Here is a 23,593-nt window from a genome sequence, read left to right as displayed (position 1 = left end):
AACAAATCTTGGTAAAAAGCATATAGCAAAGGGAAACTAAGTGCAAAATGTACACTTGAATTTGTCAATTATTTCAGTTCTTTTTGGGGGTGATACAAGGTAATCATAAACATAAAACTAAGAGTCAAAGAAAATGAAGCTTTAGGCATGCCTCTTCCTCAAAGAGTTAACTGATATGAATTTTACTGCAAAAAGGGCTACATACACTAGCAAAAATCACTTAATGGTTACATACACAAGTGTTACACAATCTCATTCCCTCATTTGCTATAAATACATAATAAATCACAACAAAGCTGCTGTGGAGTGTAGTAAGAATTTGCTCAACCAAAAGAGTAGTCCTTATCATTGAAGAAGACAACTTCAAAGGTGCCGAGTTTGTGTCCAATTACAAGGAACATCAGCCAGGATTATCTTCTCACAATTCCTCAACGACGATGACCAAAGGAAACAAAAAAAATAGAGAAAACTTGAAGGGCTAACTGCCATGAAAAATAAATAGTGTTACATAGCTGTCTTTGGTTCTGCTAACCAGTTCCAAACCCTCACTTGACCATTTCCATCACCGGTAAAGAATAATCCGCTAGGACCTGCTTGAATAGCTCGAATCTCTTGCTTTGATATAATCTTGCCCCTCTCCATAAACCTAAAGAAGAACAACAGATAATTATCTATAACATGCATAATCATTAAACACATCACGCACACAACCTGACACAAGTAGAATATATTCATTTCCATGATGTATAATTGTATATACCACAAGCCAAATTTACCCAGCTTTCAGGGACAACATCGGGCCAAAATTAGCCCACTTAAATTTTGAGTGAGGCCCAACCCATGACCAATGTTAATAGATTTGCTAAGTATGGTGGTAGAATGACATGGATTTCCTACACTAGGATAAAAACTTACGATGGCAAGTCATATATGTGGACAAAATTGTCATTGGTGGAACACAGTAAGACTGGCTTTGCTTCTGCATCAAACATCCCGCAGAGAGTGAGAATACCCTGCATATTAAACAGCCACAAATCAAAACTCAATTGGTAACTTAATCAAAGAAGGAAGATTATGGAAGGAGTTAAAAACCAGTGAATTCCTAAACCAATTAAGGGTAATCTACTAAACAAGCAACAGAACAATCACCCCAGCACCAAGGAAGTAGGCAATGATAAATTCTTTTGTACAGCTGGAATGAGATGGTGAAAGAGTGAATGTAAAGTTTAATCCTACCTGTAAACACGTGCTTTGCACACTAGAATTAAATGGTTGACTTGGTGGGGCTTGGAGTTAGAACAATTTGGCTCTATTGTGCATAGAAGGTTGGCTTGATTCATTCCCACAAGAAACGAGAAACAAATTCCACATAAAATGATTACATATTAACTATAAAATGCACACCTAATTCAGTCAGATTAACTGCACTCCATACCAGAAACACAAATGGGAATAACCAATTTCATTCCCCTTAAAATCTTTTCCTAGCTCCCACTCCATAAAAGTCCAGTACCACACTACATAGCATAAAAAAATCAGTTGAACAAAAGAATAGCTGCATACAGCAAAGAATTATGCTCCAGTCATAGTCAAAGCATCAGATAGGAAAAAACAGATGAGAGGCATTGATCTTTGATACCCACTGGTTATTTACCACCTAAAGCACTACACTACAACCAAAACATCAATGAAATGGTGTTCCCAAGTCTTCAATCCAAAACTACCTCTTCCACCAAGCTACCAAAAAGAAATAAAATCCTTAACTGACCAAATCTCGGCTGAATCAAAGCAATGCCACAGACAAAGATGATCTCATATTCTTTATTTATTTTTTAAAAAAAAAAAAATAAAAAAAAAAGTGGCAAAACTCAAGGAGGTGATAAGCAGACTTCATTGCTTTCACAGAGAATGCAGCATTTTTTTAAAAATGATAACACAATGAGAGAGGGTTGTGATCAAAACTGGGATGCAGAGCAAGCATATCCACGTACACCCCTGGCAATCACAAGTTAGCAATAATGCACTCAAGTGACTATGCGGTCTTTCTCTTGCTGACTACCTAAGCTAGAAAAAGTAACTTGGGCTTCAACCTCAAAATAGCCTTGGCATAAACATAAGACAAGTATTTATGCGCATGAAGTTTCTGCTGACCGCAATAATGAGAAGCAGATTAGATTGATTAGAGAGTAAGCCTATTTATTTATACCAACATGTCAGACACAGTAAAACACAATTCACATAAACCCAGGTACGACCTTAATCTGGGTATCCCCCACACTCCCCCTCTCTACTTCTCATATTTCCCCCACAAACTCTACACTAAATCCTTAGACCTCACGAACAAAAAATTGCAACCAGGCATATTTTGCAAGAAGCACTACCTCAACGTCTCATGGGATCAGGTGCACACCTAAGTGCAACAATCTAACCCACATAACCAAAATTCAATCCCCAGGATCACCTTTTCCTAAGCTATTTCATGGGATAAAACCTCATTGAATAAAGAAAGAAATTGTTGACCAATCGAATAGCTTTTACATTGTTTCTTAGCAGAAATAATTTAGTAGTTTTATAAGAATCATGGCTAATTTGTGCACCTTAAATATGATACAGCTTCATTGCAACTAAGTCCACATTGTCAGGTACTGAGGTTATGCCTTACAATACTAAACAGAAACTTCAGACCAAATGGATGATACTTAGAGCAAAGCAAAGAGATGTAGCTTATAATCACTAATCGGAACTTGGTGAACAAAAGAAATGAAGCTTAAAATAGCAAGCAAAGCAATGCTTATAATGACAAGAAAATATTTTAAACATACATGCTCTTCAGTATGAGTATAAGTCACTTCCAAGTTTCCGCTTGGAGTAGCAGCCCAGACCTGCACAAAAACAATCAAGTTGCAAGAAGGGTTAAGAAAAAAAGAAGTCATGAAAATGGTGGCCAAAACAAAGCCATACAAATTCCATTTATTGGCCAAAATTCTCAACTAGGCAAACCAATAACAACCTTTATAGTGTTGTCCAGTGAAGCTGATAATAGAAACTGCTCCCAACAAAGAACAGACATAACAACAGAAGTGTGCTCTGTCAAAATCTGTATGCATTGCAATGTCTCAAGATTCCACACCTGTAAAAGGCAATATTAAGATCAAACTGGAGACTATACATAACAATACCTCGGAAAAGCAAAGTAAAGCATTAATAAACACTGATATCAATATCACGAAACAGCTTACCCTTATAGAATTATCCATTGAACCAGAATAGAGTCTATTAGCTCCGGCAAACATAGTAACAACAGCACTTGTATGCCCCGTAAGGGATGCAGCTGGTTCAAAGCAATTAGTAGCCGGGTTGAATTTCCAAGCCAATATATTCCCATCCTACAAGAAAAAAAGGCACCTAGCTTTGGATAAACTTAAATACAGATATATAAGCATATCAAAGTTTCAGCAGAAAGAAACATTCCTCTGTTCCAAATCTTCAGACTTCGATTTGACACAGAAATTAAAAGTAGTAATAAAAGGAGAGTAAAAACATAAGTAGATAGATAAAGAAATAGGGCTGAAGATATAATATATGGATTGTTGCCTTCATTGGACATTTGGATAAATATTTGATAGTGAAACTGAAGGTATTTTTAAGGAATTGGGATAAGTTTTTGCATCTTCTTTCCTAAAAACTATCACTAAGGAAAAAGGAATATGGATAAATTGTAAGAATTACAAACTAAATATAAAAAGAAGTAATTTGAGACAATCCAAAGAAGATGTATCCTATCATTAATGGACGGCGAGAGTCATCAAAACTGAAAAGCATCTACTGTAATAATGAAAACAATATTAGCTTTAGCTCAAACACTCAATTATATCCAGAATCTAATTAGTTAATAGACGTGATGCTCAAAAATAAAGAATGCTTTCAGCAACAGAACCAATAAGCCTCTGTTCTTTTCTTTTTCATGGTAAGCTAACACTAGAAACAAAAATATACACTACCAAAATCATCAAAACACTAATTCAAACTGAACAGAAAAATCAATCACCTGTATGCCAGCAAACAGCATATCATTCCCCACCACCAGAGAATAAACCTGACCAACAGGTCCACTGAGACTCATATCAGTGACAGTCTCAATGTTCAATGCCTGCAAATATGAAGAATCAAGAACCTTTACACATTAGCTTATTATAAAAAGTAAGTGTGAACTTTATACATTATCTCACAGAAAATCTTGCATCCCACCTCACCTTGACCATATTTGGCAACCCTATAAAAACCCAGGGCCCTTCACTGATCATACAGCCAATTTCTCCGCCCAAATGAACAGCACTGACACACTATAAAAAAGGCAACAGTGCAGAAGTAAGTTCCCAATAAGGAGCGCATAATTTTTTATGAAGAGAATAAAAAAATCTCGTGACCACTTTAAAATTGGGAAGAGAAGTGAACACGATGACACATCAGACATCACATATGTCAAAGTTGCACACTTTCCAATTAATCTAGGACTAATCCATTTACAAAACAAGCAAATTTGACAATAAGTTCCATAGTTACAGGATGCCATAGCTTCACTTTAAACAACATTCGCAGACTACTATTCAAACCTCCAAATCTCACACACATACAATGATACATGTTAAAAGTTGGTCTAGTGCAATTGATTCTACAAGTTCTTACATTAACCTAAATCCACAATTCATATGATTCATTCGAATAACTCTATACAATTTTATTGCCTAAATTAGGTTCTCTAGCATGTAAAGGTCTTTTACATGTAGAAGCCACATGCACTTATACCCAACAAATTGAATATGTAACCAATCTTGTCTATGTGAAGGACACACACATATCTAATTTATACGCCATAAAGACTATTCTCCAAAGATAACTAGCAAAGCATAGTATTTCAACCCAGATAATCGGGGAGACAGGGAGGCTATTTTTAACAAACCAACAGGTTTTAAACAAATAAAATACATAGCCCAATGTAGAATATATGTTAGGGGTAAGGGAATTATTGCGCCAAAAAAAATGCAAAAAGCTAAGCAAAGTATGATAGCATTTGGCTGATTTCAGGTACAGCTGAATGATTTTGGTCTACTATCTCCATTCTAAAAATAAGTTTATTTTAAGAATATAATCAAAGATTAAGAATATGAGAGTTTATAATGGTAATAGTAACTAGTATCATCATTCTGGTATTTTAAGCCAACCCATAATAGTACATTGATATTTTAAGTGACAAAAAAAACATGATGCAAAAAGTGTTAGTTAAGTGGACACTTATTTAACTAATTTCCAAAAAAATCGCGTCGTACTCGGTAGTCCAAAATATATATAAAAAAAAATCAAAAATTTAGGTATGGGCATCAATACATCAACCATACAATAAAGAACAGAAATCTGCTAATCACTAAAACAAAAGTTAAAGAGCATATTCGAATAAAAAAGAACAAACCTGTCCTGATGCACAATCCCAAATCCTGACATGCTCGTCTTTACTGCCTGTGTAAAGCTTATCCCCTGATGGCAAAGTGATCCCAGTTACAACCTGACCCGAAAACACATCAATTCAAACCCACTGTAAATCAATTCCCCCTAGGAGGAGGATATTTCCAATTTTAGCATCAATCAAAACATAGAAACACCAAATAAAACAACATTCAACCCATCTAACATAGCTTCAAAAACCCGATAAACCGACACCATCAAATTCAGGCAGCATTAGTTACTATGAGTAAACTGTCATGATCATGTTAAAATTCACAAATCTCAACTACAGTTTGATCAGATTGAATAGTGAAGATTGCATCAAATAAAACAATAAAATTACTCCCCGAACAAGAATTCAACCCATCAAACACAGCTCCCAAAACCCGATAAACCAAACCCATCAAATTCAAGCAGCTTTAGTTACTATGGGTAAATTATCATGATCATGTAAAATACACAAATCTCAACTACAGTTTGATCAGATTGAATCATGATGAAACATAAACAATCTCTAATATTAACAAAATCAAATTAAACAGTACTAAAAACAAATCAAAATACCTTCTGATGACCCTCAAGAGTAGTCAAAAGTGAAAAGGAACCACCAATCGACCAAGAATGCAAGAATTTACAACCATCACCATAACTACATTTCCCTTGAACCCAGTAATTACAAACTCTTTCCATCTTCTTCGGAGGAACCCCACCACTAGTACCACCAGGTTTACCCCAAGTATTATTAAAATTAGGGTTTTTACGGCTCGAAAAGCCGTCATTTCTCTGACCACCACCGCCCAAACCACCATGAGCCCTCTTCGCAGGGCCATTAAACGAAGAAGAAGATGAAGGTGAAGAAGAAGGGTGAATAGTAGGAGGAGGAAGAGGAAGTTCTCTATGAAGAAAAGCACACGGGTTTCTCGTACATCTTCCAGCTTGCCAGTGAAAACAAACCTTTTGATTTTGAGGATAATGAGATTGTTGGTGTTGTTGATGGGGTTGAGATTGTTTGTTTCCGAGTCGATGGAATACTCGTTTATTGCCGCCGTTTGAATCAAAATCCATTATTGGGGGAAAAAAATTGAAATTGGTGAATTGATTGAACTGGGGAAATTGGGAGGAGAGAGAAATTAGGGTTCTTGGATTAGAAAAGGCAAAAAAGAGGTTTTAGTTTTGGTGGGTGTTAGTGGAGGTGGGGAAGGCGGTGGTCGGAGGAGAAAGAAAGAAATACGGCGGTGGAAGAAGAAGATTTGGGTTTTGGTTTTCGGAGTAAATATTTATTGGTTAGTTTACTGGTTGTAACTGCGCCATCTACACGCACGAGGATAAATTTTGGTTTTGGGTAGGGATCGAAAACGGAAAGAGCTTACTATAGAAGTTTGGAAGTGGAAGATCCAACTCGATCATCGCCTTAGGTGAGATAGTAAGGGCGCGTTTGGCAAAATTGGTTATGACTACCTCGTATTGTAGTTTGAACTTCAAAGTAGTTGGTAGCTGACTAGCTGTGAGAATAAATGATACTCTGTATTAGGTATTTGTAAGAGTAGATTTTATGGAGCAAATGTTAATTAATACTCCAGTTGAGATATATAATTGTCAAATTAACCACTCTGTGAAGGTAAACAAAGTCAAAGTAATTCTTTAGTAAAGATATAAGGCGAAATTTGAATGTTGGCATTTAAAGGGAAATTTTGTAGTTTTTGACAAACACTACTTCAAAAGCTAAAAGTTACCTTCCATTTCGACATTATCAAACACTATTATTTGAATCAAGTAAATAGTACCAGTTGTTACCCAACCTACTTTAATGTTTAATAACAAAAATCTGTTTGACAAACTGAACGAGTCTATACCTATTTATAAAATAGTTTAAATCAAATAAAACTTGCAAAGAAAAACACATACAAGTACTCTATAGCATTGTTGTGCTTTGTCAAATTGAGAATTGAGAAATTAGTTTTTGATGGAAATGAAAAAAATATGAACTTATTTTGATTTATTTGATGGAAAAAACATAAACTTTTAGCTTCTTTTCCTTACAAATGATCTAATGGAAATTTGTACTTCTCCAACCCATTATCACCTTTCATTGTCTAACACACACAAAGGCACAACTTCTCTTCCTCCCCTTTAACTCTCTCTACTACTATATCACTCTTCAATAAACTCAAAAGTATTAGGACATCACTGTCAACTAGGCATTTTAGATATTTCAATGTCGTCAAGCCTGAGAAAAGGAAATGTCATTTCATTGCTAGTCAGGGAAATTGATTGAAAATACGAATTCCCTTCTTTTGGAGTGGCAAAGAAATATTGTGACCTAGAAAAAGGTTTTAATAGCTACCATTGGATTAAAACTTTTAAAAAAATGAATAATTTTACCAATAATTCAATCATATAAGCATGTAGACATCAACTTTAATACTTAGTATTGTAAATGTTATATCATGGCGGAACATCTATCATGGATCGAGTATAATTAGCTAAGTAAGATGTATCAAGTATAATTAGCTAAGTAATATTCTTCACATGTTTCTTACACACATTTTTTTTTTGCAAATTTGGTAATTCAAAGCCTACTAAAGTCCAACTAATCCGAATATGAGTCGAGTTAAAACCTAATTGAAAAAAAAGTTCTTCCATGTTACGGAATAGAACATCCTCAAGTCTCGAGCCCGGAACCTTAATTAAGTTGGAATAACTTCGTCGCCGATAGATCAATACACTCCTATTTTATAACTAAATTTTAAAAGAAAAAAAACCCTCCTTTAAACTCTATACTCTACAGTCTAACACCAGCAACTAAATTGAGTCTCCTGTTCGACTGTTCGTTCAATCAACTTCTACTGGCGCCAAGGTTCTCTTATTTATTTTTCAAATTTCTTTTTAATTTATATTGATAAAAGTATAGATTAAACTAAAATTGATTGCAAAATTATAACCTATAGTTTCAATTTCCAGGATAACTGCCAAACAATAACAGAATTGATGAGTGCAGCTCATCGAGCTCTTTTTAAGGAGGTTGTAAAGCTTACCCAAGAACAAAACCTTCAAAAGGGTAAATTGATTCATGCAAAAATCATCAAATCAAATTATTTTTCCAATGTATACTTAGCTAATAGCATAGTTAATTTGTATGCAAAATGTGGCCAATTAGCCAATGCTATGCTTGCTTTTGAGGAAATCCCCATTAAAGATGATGTTTCTTGGAGCTCAATTATTAATGCCCATGCTCAATTTGGTGGCAATAAGTCATCTTTCTATGTTTTTGATTTGTTTCGTCGAATGCGGGTTGAGAATTGTCTCCCCAATGGTTATTCATTTGCTGGGATTTTTAGTGCAGTGTCAAATGTGGGTGATATTTGGGCTGGAAAACAGGTGCATTCGTTAGTGATTAAGACTAATTATGGTGGAGATGTGGTTGTTGGAAGCGCGATCCTAAACATGTATTGTAAATCGGGTTTTATGGATGATGCACGCCAGATGTTTGATGAAATGCCTGAGAGGAACTCGGTGTCTTGGGCGACTATGATATCTGGGTATTCTGCGAGTGGTATGGCTGGAGAGGCTGTGGGAGTTTTTAAACTGATAGTGAAGGATGAAGAGGAGCGAGGGAGTCCCTTTTTCTTGACTAGTGTGCTTAGTGCATTGGCTATTCCGGAGTTGGTTGATGTTGGAAGGGAGGTTCATTGCTTTGCTGTTAAGGTTGGGGTGATTTTAATTGTGGAAGTTAGGAATGCTCTTGTTACTATGTATTTGAAATGTGGGAGTGCGGACTATGCTCTTCAGATGTTTGCATTGTCTACTGATAAGAGTCCTATTATGTGGTCCGCGATGGTTACTGGCTTTGCACAGAGTGGACGCTCTAAGAAAGCCCTGGAGTTGTTTTCTAAAATGCATTATTCTGGGGTTAGGCCTAGTGAATACACTTTCGTTGGGGTGATTAATGCGTGTAGTGACTATGGTGCCATTGAGGAAGGAAGGCAAATCCACTCTTATTCAGTTAAAATGGGATTTGAGGGTCAAATGTATATTATAACTGCACTGGTGGATATGTATGCAAAAAGCGGTAGCATTGCTGATGCTAGGAAAGGTTTTGATTGTTTGCAAGAGCCAGATGTTGTTTTGTGGACTTCAATGATAGGAGGTTATATACAGCATGGAGATAATGAAGAAGCATTGAGTTTGTATGGCAGGATGGAAGCGGAGGGAATTTTACCTAATGACCTAACAATTGCTAGTGTATTGAAAGGCTGTTCTAGTCTTGCTGCTTTGGAGCAAGGCAAACAAGTCCATGCCCGGGCCATAAAGTATGGGCTTGCTGGAGTGATGACTATTGGAAGTTCTCTTTCATCCATGTATGCAAAGTGTGGGTGCATTGGCGAAGGCAACATGGTCTTTCGGAGGATGACCACAAGAGATATAGTTTCTTGGAATGCTATGATATCTGGTCTTGCTCAAAATGGGTGCAGTGACAAAGCTTTGGATCTATTCGAGGAGATGAGATCAGAAGGTGTAAAGCCGGATAATGTTACTTTTGTTAATATTCTTTCTGCTTGTAGCCATATGGGATTGGTTGAAAGAGCCTGGGAATACTTCAAGATGATTTCCAGTGAATATGGCCTACAACCTGGATTAGAGCATTATGCATGCATGGTTGATGTGTATAGCCGTGCTGGGAGGCTAACTGAAGCCAAGGATTTCATTGAATCAGCAACTTTGGATCATGGGATGTGTTTGTGGCGAATATTATTAAGTGCATGTCGAAATCACGGTCGTTATGAGCTAGGAGCCTATGCAGGAGAGAAACTAATGGAGCTAGGCTCACAAGAATCATCAGCTTATGTCTTATTGTCTAGAATTTATACTGCACTAGGAAGATCAGATGATGTGGGACGAGTCATGAGGCTTATGAAGCTTAGAAGGGTAGGCAAGGAGGCTGGGTGTAGTTGGATTGAACTGAAGAGTCTTGTTCACGTGTTTGTTGTTGGAGATCAGAAGCATCCTGAGATAGCAGATATATGTAGCTGGTTAAGAATTTTAACTAAACAAATGATTGATGAAGGTTACCGACCAGCTTATGATCCATTTTTGACGACCTCGACTTAAACTATGGGAAGATCGAGTTGAATCAGACTTGATCTCTGGTACCAACCTATTTTCATTTAAACTTTGATATCATGAGATTTTTGACATTTAAATATGTTCAAGTGCGGTTATTCAATGTGTTTGGTCTTTTGCCCAGTGTCTTCACATTACAGGAGAATGTAGGATTTGGAGGTTCCAAGCTTGAATTTCCCAATTTAGTTTGTCTGAAATTCCAAATCAACTTATTTTCTCTAGGTTGCTGAGAATGTCTATTGTTTCTAGCATATTGCTTGGCTTCAGTTACTCTAGAGTTTGTCATTAGTAGGTTCTGTTAATAGTTGGCCATCAAATGTCAGACTCAGGGGGGTTGGTTATATCAGATGGCCAACTTATATAGAATACTTATCTTAATTAATTATTTGGTCTAAGACTTAAATGGGCCATATGATGTGTTTGGTAATCTAATTACTAACAAACGCTTTATATAAATATGCTCTATTGCCGCCTGAAAGAGATGATTTGCACATCAACTTCAGGTTTATTCACTATGGGGAACTTTCATTTGCTTGGGTTTATCGGTGCACTGATTTGCCTTATTGTTGCTTGCAGAGCCACCATGTACATGGTCGGTGATACCTCTGGTTGGGATATTAGTACTGATCTTGATTCATGGGTGACGGGCAAGAGATTCGTTGTTGGAGATGTTCTTGGTAAGGCTCTTTCCCCTTAATTTCCCTATTTTCTTGGGAACTGGTGTCGTAATTTAAACTTGCATGAATAGATGAAAGTGCCATATGGTATAAATATTTAGAGATTTGGCTCCAAACTCAGCTTATTTTTATTGTTATTTTTTGGTTGCCATCTTATGCAACTACTCCTACGTTTCTAGATTATAGACCACATTTCTACCTAAGGTCATCACAAAGTAATTAGACAATTTCTTAATTAAGTTACACTTTGTACTTTCCCATTTTGTTCTTTAAAGGAACCCTTGCCTTATAATTCCAGATAAAATTAAAATATATGTACTCTGTAGATAGAACAGATTGCCAGCTGAATAGCTGATGCATAGATTTATCAGGCTAGTTTGTACCAGTAATCCAGTATTCTTATTTTCTTATCATATTTGCAGCATTTCAATTCTCATCATCATCAGTATGTGAGCTGACAAAACAAGAGTTTGATAGTTGCGACACCAATAATGCTCTGCTTAGAAGTACCTCAGGAAACACAACCTTCCCTTTAACAAAACCAGGAGACAGGTACTTTGCTTGTTGCAACCGACTATACTGTCTAGGAGGGATGAAGCTTCACGTACATGTTGAACCCAACTCAACTGCTGTGTCAACTGCTTCAACAGCAGGAGCACCTGAAGCAGCTCTAGTACCAAATTCCGTGGGCTTACTCCCTAAAACTTCCAAGAGCAATCACCCTGTTCTAGCTTCCTCGGCTGAGTATGTCAGAATTGGCGAACCTTTCTTCCTATTTTTGCTTGGTTTTCTGGGCTTCTCAATTCTGAGTGTGGGTATTATATGAGATTATTTCTGGTTATATGTTTGACCATTTATACGTTATACATGAGTTGAAGAACTATCGTATACATATTCTTTGTGCTAGAAACATAAGCAATTATTGAAAAGAAATATACATTGTATGTAATATTACAATTTTGTAAAAAAAAATTCGTTTACTTGGAACATGGAAGACCAAGCACGGCCTTTCTGCTACAACTACCAGACTAGAACAATGCCTTTTCTCTCATCTGTGGAGAACCTCGCCTTTTAACATAGAACTATGCACTGAAGAGGATGTTATTGTATTGTATTCTTTCATATTCTTTAAGATGTCACCGGATTAAATTTAGATATGCAAATTAGTGCCCAAGGAAACAAACTCGGTTCCTCAATTCAATCCTTGACTTTGCTTAGTATTCCTTCCATTTGAATAATACTTGTAGGATGAGAAGACAGGTATTTTAAACATACAAAGTATTTTAGTAAAATCATGTTGAATCCTCCAAGTATGAGGGGTTAAGACAGCTATTACTCTAGCATGGTGACAATGTTCCATTGGCTCAATTCATCTCAAATAAGAAGTGAAGATAATAAAAATGACAGCATATATAACACAACTTTTGCAGGCTTATACAAAACCACTGGATTGCTCAGCTGTCTGCATCGCAAAAGCTAGTAGGGTAGTAGGATAAATGGATGAATTTGAAGAACCAACATCAATCATATTGTCAAAATTTGCACTGTTACAGGATCTCTGTACTGTGTCTATGACAGAAGTGATAACTAGAAGTATGTACAAGAACGACACAGTACCCTTATCGTTGAGTCCCAGGTCAACTAGCTAGTTTGAAAGCATCAATAAAAAGACCATAAGTAAATCCCATCTTGAAATTGTTGAGAAGGGCGATTGGAAATGTTACCTTCGACCGACTGTAATAGAATTTGGTTGCATATTCAGTGAGGAGCACACACAATACAGCAGCAATAACATCATTGACCCCTAAAGCTCCAAAGGACAAAGAAATTGTTTGTGCGACATAAAACCCACCTAATAAGGCAATTCCTCCAAAGAGCGCTCTCCTTGAAGGTCTCTTGAAATAGTTTCTTGAAATGTCTGGTACAGTACGAATAATGTCTACCAGCCTTCGAGGGCCCACGTTATCTTGCACAGCTCGAATAGGATGAAATCGGACTGGCGATTTTGAAACAAGGGAGTCAAATCTTCCATATGAGCTCTTTTTATTGATATTTAAGCCATAATTAAACAACCCAATGGGGCTCATACCCACAGCAATCGCCATGGAGGAATAAAAAAATTGTTACCTGCAGAGAGAGGTATGCTATGTCAAAGAACTAAATGCCACAGTACACAGAATGTTCCTAATCTTAACATTGTTAGGTCCCGTTCTCTTCACCTTATTTTTGCTGAACATAAATGATTTTTACTGAAACAAAATTACATTTGCTGAATTTAAATTATTTTTACTGAACTTAAATTAATTTTACTGAACTGAAATTCAGTAAAATTAATTTTTGCTGAATTGAAATTATTTTTACTGATTTTCTATTATAATTCTTCTTTAAGAAAACTGAATTTTACTGAACTGAACTTATTTTTACTGAACTAAACTTATTTTTACTTAATATTATTTTTTTAAGGTGAAGAGAACAGGGCCTTACTTTAGGCATGCTAAAAAGAACACAATCAATTCCTCTTTCAATTACAATTATTGGCTACATGATGCTAAATACTTCGTATATATGTTTCACTCCCTTAAATAAAGATAAGCAAATGCAGTATTAAATCTTGCACAGGATGACGATGTATCAAGCCAACCGATGCTAAAGTTTATTAAGTATGCTTTACACATAATGTGAATATTAGAGAATCAGCAAAACATCCCTAGGGAATAATATCTGAGCAAATCCCAGCCCAGAAATGCTTCCGCACAACCTATGTATACATTTCTTGCTTTCCTTCCCCTCCTTATGCCACCAATCATTTTCCTGGTCCAGGGATGGAAAGATTGCTAAACAAAGTCGATTAATTTGGAAAAGAAAACAGCCACACCAGACCAATTCTAAAGCTATATATGCAACAAAGCATGCAATTAGTTTCTACCCCATTGGCGACTAAACCTATGAAAGATGAAAGAAGAAAAAAGCAGATTGTAATGCACAACAGCAGAACATTGCTTCAATTTCCCAAACACTTTCAAGCTTCAATGTCTCACCACCAAAGTGCTCTTCCAAAATTTATTATTCTTCCAAAGACATCAATGAATCATAAGTAAAGCTAAATAGGTATCAGCATAAACTCTTACAGAAAATCAGAAGAACAAGCATTCCTAGTTATAGACAATTGGACATGTAAAACTATTACAAGGGCAGATAAATAATCCCAAAACAATTTCTTTCTCTGCTCTCCCTTGCTCTCTTCTTTCACTATAGCCAAGCTAATAACCCTGACCTTGCCATTTGCATAGGAACCTACAATCAACTACGGAAATTAGAAGTTTTGATCCAATCTCAATTGTTTTCATTCCAAAATGCCCTTTAGGTGTACCACTATACCAAATTACCAACGAACCATAATATCAAACAACGCTATCAAAATTTGATTATAGATTCATCATTGCTCGGCCTTGCCAATCTTGCACTCAACAAAATACACTCGAGGCTGAATCGGGTGCTAAGGCTAATGCTCACCTCTCTCACCTCTCATAATTCAGGTAATTTTATCAAAATAGAATCTCAAAAATTCAGAACTCAATAGCTCCAAAGTTCTCATAGATGATGCTGATTCCGAGTTTCCCACACCACCAACTACAACAAGTCCGATACGATCAAGGGTTTTCCTTTAACTTCAAAAATCGAGCAAATTACACTACAAAAAACTGAAATTAAACCCCTAAAGGCTGAAACTAATTAATCAGTCAGTCATCCTAAAGCACAATTTGCTAATTAAAAATTGCTTTGATGCATTTACAACAAAAGGCAATGGAAACCTAACCCCCAAAATTATATTCAAAACTGGCCAAATTAGACCACAAAAAGTCATTAATCAGCCCCAAAAATCCAACTCAGAAACAACATAATCATGCAATCATAGATTGAAGGATTAAAACACAAAATCAAATTGAGCAAAACAATCGACAAAGTAGAACATTACATAATTAGAATAACGTAATTAACCTTAAAAAAATCACAAATTTAGTCAACAAAATGACAAATAAACTAACCTTGGCAGAAGCAGATAGGTCGAGAGAGAATTAACAGCAGAGATATGAGTCCACTCTGTGTGTTTTGAAATTGATAAAGAATGTCTAAGCTACATTCATTCCAAAGTTTTTGGATTTTTTTTGGGGTGAAGTCACTATCATGTACTCATAGTCATGGACTATTGTCATGGAGAAATGATGGATAAATTTCTCAATTTTGAGTTCCTTTGTTTGGCTAACTTTGGGGTGTGTCATTCTAAAATCTTAATAATAATGAACTCTTATTTCACGTTTAAAACCCGTTCAAAAAAAAAAAAAAAAATCTATGTCATATTGAACTGAAATGAATTGAATTGAGCTGAAATGAATATTTTATGAGAAAAGAAAATTAAGAACTGAACTGAATTAAATTGAACTGATTGGAGCTGAACTGAACTGAAATTAAGCTGAAGTGGACACATTACTTTTAGTTCAAATTATGGATTTTTTCACAAAATAGTTGATTCAAATGTTTGGACATGTACCCGTGTCGGACATGGGTATCCGAGTCCATGCAACATAGGTTTTAACAACAAATATTTAATGATACTAGCATTATATATGAGAAAAAAAAAATGAGTGTTTTAAAGAGCAATGATAAATCTATCTCTAAATTGATAACATTTTGTGAAATTACAAGTATATGATCTGTACGAAGTACGGAGTACTATCTTAAGACATCATGAATTTCTAACCTCTGTAATTTTATTTTTTTAAAATACAAAGAATATCATGAGAGTATACCTATTATCCAATCATATGTTGGGATGAATTTATTATTGATGTTACACTACTTTAAGGTATTTATTATAAGAAAGGTACAGAGTAGTATATTTAAATGATTTCCTTAAGCTACACGAAACTTTAAATATTTAATAAATTCAATTATGACTTTTTTTTTTGGTTAGGAACATGTTGCATGAACTCAATTAAATTGAACTTTATCGAGCCTTAAATTGAGCTAAACTAGCTTACCAAATTAAATTCTCAATTAATAACGATCCAACTTTCAACTAACATATATAACTACTTTTATGAAGAAAAACACCGTTAATGTTTTTTTTTTTTTTTTGGACATCGTCAATATTTATCCTATTAAACTATTTACGTTATACTTAAATGCAAGAAGCACTTATATCGCCTCTTTCTTACTTTAGCTTTGTTAATGTATGTTTTAATTGTATATGTTTACCTAATCGGTCACTAACTTTCCCTACTTTCTTTTTTCAACTATAATAAATCTATACTCATGCACAACTATTGAAATGTTAAGTACAAGTAGCTCAATAATGAAATAGAAAAGAGGAGAAAACTTTCTCCTAAAACCCTAATACGATAGATTACCTTAAATGCAAAAACATACTCGTATTAGTAACATAATTTTTTTACTTTTATTGTTGTTCAAAATAGGATAACTTATAAGGAAAAATCGCCTAACCTTTAATATTGGAGTAATAAATATTGATAACAAACTAATCAAACGAGGTAGAGATGGAAAGACAATTGACAACTAGACAAGGAAGAGTAAATTAAGCAAATAAAGAAAGCAAGCAAAGTAAACATAAATTAGTTAAATTATAGGAATAGTTACTCAAAAATCACACTATTAAATAATCTTCAAACTCAACATAAACAAGCAAGTTGGGCAATTCAGAGCCAGAGTAGACCAGAGAAGGCAGCCCCCACTTTCTGAGGGCCATCTTCTCCAACGTCTCCCTCTTTCTCTCTCTCTTTCAATCTATTCTCTTCTCTGCTTTTTCTTTCCTGAATCTTCCAGGTTTCTCTCTCTTCTACTTGTAATAATCTGAAGAATTTTTTTTTAAAATTTTGTACTGAATTTGTGCTATGAACTTTGTTGCTCGCTTTGCTTTTATGCTAGATTTTCTGAGTTGGGTTGCTTTCTTTTTGGTTTAATTTTTGTGGGTGTTTGCTGAATTCTGCTGATTTTACTCCAGTAGTTGGTTTTTAGTTTGTGGGTGTTCACTGTTTTTGATTAATTAATTTGGGTTTGAAATTTAAATTTACTTAGGGTTTAGTAATTTCCATGGTTTTTCTAGATTCATTTGCCTAATTTTGTTTAAAATGTAATAAAAATGGTATCAAATTTGATACTTTGAATTAGTATATCTGGGTTTGTTTAAACTTGAATTTTTAGTTAAGTGTGATCTGTTAGATCATTTATAAGGTGCTTTGTTTGGTTCAATTTATTACTAATATTTAGCGTAAAAAGTGCATTTTTATTACTTTTCTGTAGATTAAAATTGGGATTCTAAGTTTTGGTGCACTTATTTTTAATTTGCAGATCCAGGTATTACAAAATTGTTTAATTGGGTAGCTTGAACTTTACTTGTTCTGCTTGATCTGTTGAGCGTGGAAATTTTGCTGATATAGCGCCATATAATCTAGATGTATCTTGTTACTCAAGTTGAGTTTCATTGTCAAAATTTGAACCTTTAGTAGCTAAAGAGTGGTTCTTTATTCCGTTTGAATTTTGACCTTTGAGTTTGGTTTTGGTACTGGGGTGGTTGCGAAGCTTCGAACTTCAAACTTTGAATTTTATTTTGTGTACTCATTTCTTTTGAGGAAGGTAGCGCTAAAGCTTGGCGAAAATTGACCAACTTTACATAGAAGGAACTTTGTCTTCTGTACCCTATAGTATTTGCTTTAGTCCTGGTTTTGGACTTGTAGGTTACGAAATGGCTGTTGGCAAAAACAGTAGCAACACTGGACAATTAACTCATCCATGCCGTTGTTTCAAGGTGGCGGACTTGAAGGAAACTATCTTGGATGCAACTGAGACATCTGATTTGAAAGATCGTTATGTTTTGGGAGATCAGTTGGGTTGGGGGCAGTTTGGTGTGATCAGGGCGTGTGCTGATAAGTTTACAGGAGAATTATTGGCGTGCAAGTCAATTGCCAAAGAAAGGCTGGTAACACAAGATGATGTTCGAAGTGTGAAGCTTGAAATCGAGATCATGAGCAAGTTATCGGGTCATCCTCATGTGGTTGATCTCAAGGCAGTTTATGAGGAAGAAGATTATGTCCATTTGGTGATGGAGCTCTGTGCTGGTGGGGAGTTGTTCCACCGATTAGAGGAAAAAGGAAGGTATCCTGAGTCTCAGGCAAAGATCATATTTCGGCATCTAATGCAGGTAGTCTCATATTGCCATGATAATGGTGTTGTTCATAGAGATTTGAAGCCTGAGAATATTCTTATGGCAACCAAGTCATCTTCTTCACCAATCAAGCTAGCCGATTTTGGTCTTGCTACTTATATCAAGCCAGGTAGAGCACTCTTCTTCTACTAATTTGTTTACCTGTGTTACCTGAACTCTTTCATTTCACCTTGATATTAATCCATGTTGAAAACTGTAGATACTTCGACATAGGATAGACACTTGACACTCTGATGAAAAGATGCAATGTTTTCATATGATGGTCAGTCTGATCATAAACAATATTGAGTAATATTGGGTTTTAGCAAGTGGTTTAAGCATTTGGTTTTTGGTCAAGCAGGGCAGAGCTTGCATGGGACAGTAGGGAGTCCATTTTATATAGCTCCTGAAGTTCTGTCTGGAGGTTACACCCAAGCTGCTGATGTATGGAGTGCTGGTGTGATTCTCTACATTCTTTTGAGTGCTATGCCGCCGTTTTGGGGTAAGACAAAGTCAAGGATTTTTGAAGCAGTCCGAGCAGCTGATCTGCGCTTCCCATCTGAACCGTGGGACCGAGTATCAAAATCTGCCCAGGAACTGATCAAGAAAATGCTTTGCATAGATCCTTTGAAGCGCTTGACAGCTGAGCAAGTTTTAGGTATGATTTCGTCCTCTTTGCTAGATACAGATGACGAACATCAGTGTACAAATTTTGTACCACAAGTGGTTAGTGTATCTTATTATATGTCCTGATGGAGATGACATCTAGAAGGCATCAAGCTTGAATGACAAATCTTCTTTACCTAACATTAATGAATCAACTATACCTGATCATTAGTCAAATTAATAATATCTCCTTGGTGTACTTGGACACTTGAACCATTATTAGTAAAATATTGTTGCATGCTTAGTTTTTTGGAAGTACGTGATAAATTAACACCCCGTGATTAATTTCATTGCTTTCCAAACAATAACACCCCGTGATTAATTTCATTGCTTTCCAAACAATGTACTGTACAAGATTACAAGCTAGAATTATGGCTCCAATTATGTTACCGAAATCATGATGTTATAAGCTAATTATACATATGCTAAGTATAAAAGTTTATTAACATAGTACTAAGTCTACTAACCATATTCTTTTGATTACCTGTAGCTCACTCGTGGATGGAAGAGGTTTCTTCAGCCACTGAAGATTCACATGAACATGATGGTTTTAGCTCCAGGCAATTAAAAACTCGAGATAGCTCATTTATAGCCAGAGATCATGATATTAGCTTTGGCACTGGATCAGCAGTAAACTGTGAGCCTCAATCACCAACATTTACATGCAGATCATCTTTCTCAGCGTTTTTTGTGGAGCCATCCACACCCACCCTTATATCAAGTGGATTCTCTTTCCGTAGCAGCGGGGATTTCTCTGCTATTGAGTTTGTTTCGCCCATTCCTTCCATGCCTAGTTTCACATTTTTCAGCCCTAGCTCAGTAGCTGAGCATGGAAGTCAACATGGGAGGTTTTCGAGCGACAGAGAAAGCACTGATGAAATTCATGCAGGTAGATTCCACTTTTCTATTCGTCATCGTTTCTTATTGGCAGATTTCAGATTTGCCACAGTTTCCCTGGTGTCAAATTTTCAACTCCCTTGGTCATGAACATACTATAGTCTCATATATAGACCCTCTTAACTAAATAGTTATTATCTTAATCTAATTTTGGATTTGCAACCTAGATGATTTGAGTTTGTCGGGAACTTCTCTTTGAATTTCCATTTATGCCCACATCAGTAGATAAATAACTTTTTTATGGTGTTCTATTGTACTTCTAGGAAACATAATTTTTTCTGTTTCTGTTTCTTGTTGATTGATTAATGTAGTGTGTTGAGCTTCCTAAGTCCTAACATCTAGGTTTGATTGATACCATTTGTCGTAACATCTACGGAGTAGGTTTTATTGACATCACTTCATACAACTAATTTCAATGTTTGTTTATCAGATGTCTTGGAGAAACAATCTGAATCACCCAATTCTTCCCTGAGCTCAGAAACTGATGCTAGGGACTTGGATCAGAAGTCAGCAGACTCTAAGAAGAGTGTAGGAACAGGCTTGAGGATTTTTGGGATCCACAGCAAGAGAAATAGAACGATTGGGCTTGGAGAGTTTGACCAGCTTGATATTGTGGTGACTGAATCAGTTATCCGATGGGCTTCATGCACCAACCTACCTACCGGATCATCACTCAGGTCTTCTCTTGTATGCTGATGGTCTTTGGACCAACCCATATTTATCGATAACATCATATATCATGATACAAAGTTGAACAACATGCAAACTGTGCGGATCCTGCTGTTCTTGTACAAGATTAAATTACGAGGGGTTGAAATTGCGTGTTTTGTTGTTGATGATAACTCTTAAGTTAGAAAGCTAATGTTAACGGTTAGATTGCAATGAATCTGCAGAGAAAAAGAGCAGATTCTTCTTCAAAATGTGTAAAGCATGGATTTTGAAGGCACTGATTTCCTGAACTTTTTTGGGTCATAATTTACAAATGTATAGAAAGCTTTTTTGTTCTCATTCCATGTCATTGCTAAACCTTTGTCATGAACAAATTCCTTGCACATTTTTTTTAGGTCCGAAGGAGCCACAACAACATTTGCTAATCTATGACGGCCTATCATTTACAAATCCTCAATCTTTGTCAATTGACAAAAACCCGTGATTATGTGAAGGTACTGAAAACCTATAATCTCCAATTCAAGACCAACCAAATCATGAAGAACATGTAAATTTGACTCCAATTAGTACTGTATAATACTAAAGTTCCCATGTTAATAAGATGTTATTGGAGAGATATAAACGTGTAGGCATCTTTTGAAATTATTACAAAGCTGTTGACTTTTTTCATGTGTGGATAAAATTGTGAGATTCATGTATAATTTGATACCCCAAAGTGAAGTAATAAATGTTAGATGTTACAGTAAGAGAGTAGAGAAGAATCTGACATTAATAATGAATTCAAAGAAATGGCCGACCGAATCACAATGATCTGGACCCAGGCTGGTTTATCTTTGGTATAAATGCTTCATGTACATTTACGTGATCTTTACTAATATAAGTAATATTATCATGGTGGAGGGACCAATGGACCATGCATGTATTGATGTATATGTATATATTCGCTGGAATCAATACATTGAAATCATTCAAAAGGGGCATTCAGTGTCTAAAGTGGTGCAAGTATATGATTTTGTACACCGGTGTGTCACGTGTAACGACGAGGTGAGCGTGGGATGTTCATGCACGGCGTGGGATGTATATGTTTCAACTTGTGTTATGCATGTGGTACACATTGTTGCACCATACGTTACAAGTAATACCTTCAAATATACTAGTATGTAACAAATTTTGAGAAAATTCCGCTTTAGTGATTACTGTTAAGGTTAACATAATCTTCAAATAGACTTTTCAATAGAGTTAAGGAAAATTTATTATATGCCTTCACATTATCCATCTTTAAAATATACAAATAAAAATCTCAATCTCGAATTTATAAATCCAAAATAGGAACCATCCCTGGACTATAGATCTGTATAATTTCCTTTACAAATAATTGATTTCCTTGTTTAAATAAATAAACAGGAAAGTCCATAGTTGTTGATGCAAAATTCATGTGAGGTGTTGATGATGACAACTAGTCAACCACCAACAAGTCAACAAGTGTGATTCCCTTTGCAGATTCCGAACAACAGAAGATTGATAAATATACATGGCCCGAATTAATTGAAGGTCATTATACTTATCTTGATTCTAAAGATTTGAGGGGCCTTTACTTAAATTTTTACAGTTTAAGGCATAAATGTTAATGTTCTGTTTTCTGTTGCCTGTTGATCCATATGTAAGACATTTAACAAGACAGTATAAATCACTATTAATGTTAAACGATTTCCGTAGAAATTGCTTATTTATAAATTAATTCCCTAAGTATGTCGGTTTAAAAACTTTTTTCCACGGTATTGTCCATGTAGGATAGGTACAAGGTTCCGTTTTTTTTTTATTTTAATTTCTCATTCATCAAAGAACTGCTAACGATGATAGCGATTCTTTTATATAGAACCGCTAACACCATTAGTGGTTCTTAGACAAGAACCGCAAATGACAGTAGCGGTTTATACCTGTTTAAATCATCCTGGTCACTTAGGGGTTCCTTTACTGTTTCTAATTTGTTGTGTACATCATCCTTCTCTTGTGAAATAGACATGCTATTAAGTTTTCCGAGCTTCTCTACACAACCCTTCGCGTTGGATTCTTGATCCACCTCTACTGCAGCCCAACATCTTCATTAATTCTTAATTGCTGACCTGCTCCTACTTTCTCTCCACCCTCAAACCATGTTCTCCTACTCACTACACAGAGCTGTTTCTCTATTCTGCTTGAATTTTTTCCCATTAATTGCTACATACTCCATTCATAGATTCTTCACATTTGGTTTTCATATTAAGGTAGTCATCTGAGGTGTTATGCATTACCAACTCATTAACACTATTAAGAGGCACCTCCAAATTCACTTTAATACCATCAAAAAGGGGACAAAGGCTCGAGTACTCCCTGTCTAAGAACTGCTAACGGCATTTGCGGTTCTTATCTAAGAACCACTAATGGTGTTAGCGGTTCTAAAGCAACCAGAAATTAAAAATAAAAAATAAATAAGTAAAAAAAACACGAACCCTGTACCTATCCTACGTGGACATTACCGTGGGAATAAGTTTTTAAACCGACGCAATTAGGAAATTTATTTATAAATTTGCAATTTCTATGGAAATCGTTCTATTAATGCTTATGCTTTTTCTTTTCTTCTTCTTTTTTTTTTTTTTTTTTTTCCTCCTAGAAAAGGCATGACTATTAATTGTAGTTTTCTTTCTCTAAAGGATGTCAAAAAAAAAAAAAAAAAAAAAAAATCTTCTTTCGCTACAGAGTAAAAAATTTGGTTATAATTTTCTTTTTTAGGTAAGAAAATCCTTTTTAATCAAAATAAGTTAACGACTTTGACTTTAAAATTTGAAAGTTATTCGATTAATAATTA

At 35.5% G+C, this 23,593-nt stretch overlaps 5 protein-coding genes across 6 annotated transcripts; 3 read left to right on the top strand and 2 right to left on the bottom strand.

Annotated features, from left to right (window-relative positions):
• Positions 1 to 32: 32 nt before the first annotated feature.
• LOC145564468 (zinc finger CCCH domain-containing protein 48-like) lies at positions 33 to 6,839 on the bottom strand. The gene is made up of 9 exons (XM_081624775.1): positions 6,064 to 6,839; positions 5,468 to 5,560; positions 4,254 to 4,343; positions 4,049 to 4,150; positions 3,240 to 3,386; positions 3,011 to 3,130; positions 2,823 to 2,882; positions 916 to 1,013; positions 33 to 646 (listed from the first exon to the last, which is right to left on the bottom strand). Exons 1-9 carry the CDS (start codon positions 6,562 to 6,564, stop codon positions 505 to 507), a joined length of 1,353 nt encoding a protein of 450 aa, XP_081480901.1. The 5' UTR covers positions 6,565 to 6,839; the 3' UTR covers positions 33 to 504.
• A 1,648-nt stretch (positions 6,840 to 8,487) lies between these two features.
• On the top strand, positions 8,488 to 11,755 carry LOC145564466 (pentatricopeptide repeat-containing protein At2g33680-like). The gene is made up of 3 exons (XM_081624774.1): positions 8,488 to 10,646; positions 11,197 to 11,297; positions 11,720 to 11,755. The coding sequence occupies exon 1, from the start codon at positions 8,488 to 8,490 to the stop codon at positions 10,606 to 10,608; it is 2,121 nt and encodes a 706-aa protein (XP_081480900.1). The 3' UTR covers positions 10,609 to 10,646; positions 11,197 to 11,297; positions 11,720 to 11,755.
• Positions 11,135 to 12,123, top strand: LOC145565647 (mavicyanin-like). Its single transcript, XM_081625581.1, has 2 exons — positions 11,135 to 11,297; positions 11,720 to 12,123. Exons 1-2 carry the CDS (start codon positions 11,135 to 11,137, stop codon positions 12,121 to 12,123), a joined length of 567 nt encoding a protein of 188 aa, XP_081481707.1.
• Positions 12,124 to 12,760: 637 nt separating this feature from the next.
• LOC145564465 (uncharacterized protein ycf20-like) lies at positions 12,761 to 15,575 on the bottom strand. The gene is made up of 2 exons (XM_081624773.1): positions 15,344 to 15,575; positions 12,761 to 13,424 (listed from the first exon to the last, which is right to left on the bottom strand). Exon 2 carries the CDS (start codon positions 13,400 to 13,402, stop codon positions 12,935 to 12,937), a length of 468 nt encoding a protein of 155 aa, XP_081480899.1. The 5' UTR covers positions 13,403 to 13,424; positions 15,344 to 15,575; the 3' UTR covers positions 12,761 to 12,934.
• A 1,411-nt stretch (positions 15,576 to 16,986) lies between these two features.
• LOC145562825 (calcium-dependent protein kinase 17-like) lies at positions 16,987 to 21,087 on the top strand. Of its 2 annotated transcripts, none has more exons than XM_081623231.1 (5): positions 16,987 to 17,138; positions 17,664 to 18,646; positions 18,878 to 19,174; positions 19,673 to 20,071; positions 20,510 to 21,087. In XM_081623231.1, exons 2-5 carry the CDS (start codon positions 18,058 to 18,060, stop codon positions 20,773 to 20,775), a joined length of 1,551 nt encoding a protein of 516 aa, XP_081479357.1. In that variant the 5' UTR covers positions 16,987 to 17,138; positions 17,664 to 18,057; the 3' UTR covers positions 20,776 to 21,087. The 2 variants fall into 2 exon arrangements, with proteins under 2 accessions (XP_081479357.1, XP_081479358.1); XM_081623232.1 differs by having other exon boundaries at positions 17,006 to 17,138; positions 18,121 to 18,646.
• Positions 21,088 to 23,593: the final 2,506 nt, after the last annotated feature.

The sequence above is a fragment of the Chenopodium album genome, chromosome 10 (genome assembly GCF_948465745.1).
Source record: "Chenopodium album chromosome 10, dcCheAlbu1.1, whole genome shotgun sequence".
NCBI lineage: Eukaryota > Viridiplantae > Streptophyta > Magnoliopsida > Caryophyllales > Amaranthaceae > Chenopodium > Chenopodium album.
The sequence above is the reverse complement of the archived record's forward strand: the minus strand, read 5'-3'. Positions and strand labels throughout refer to the sequence as shown.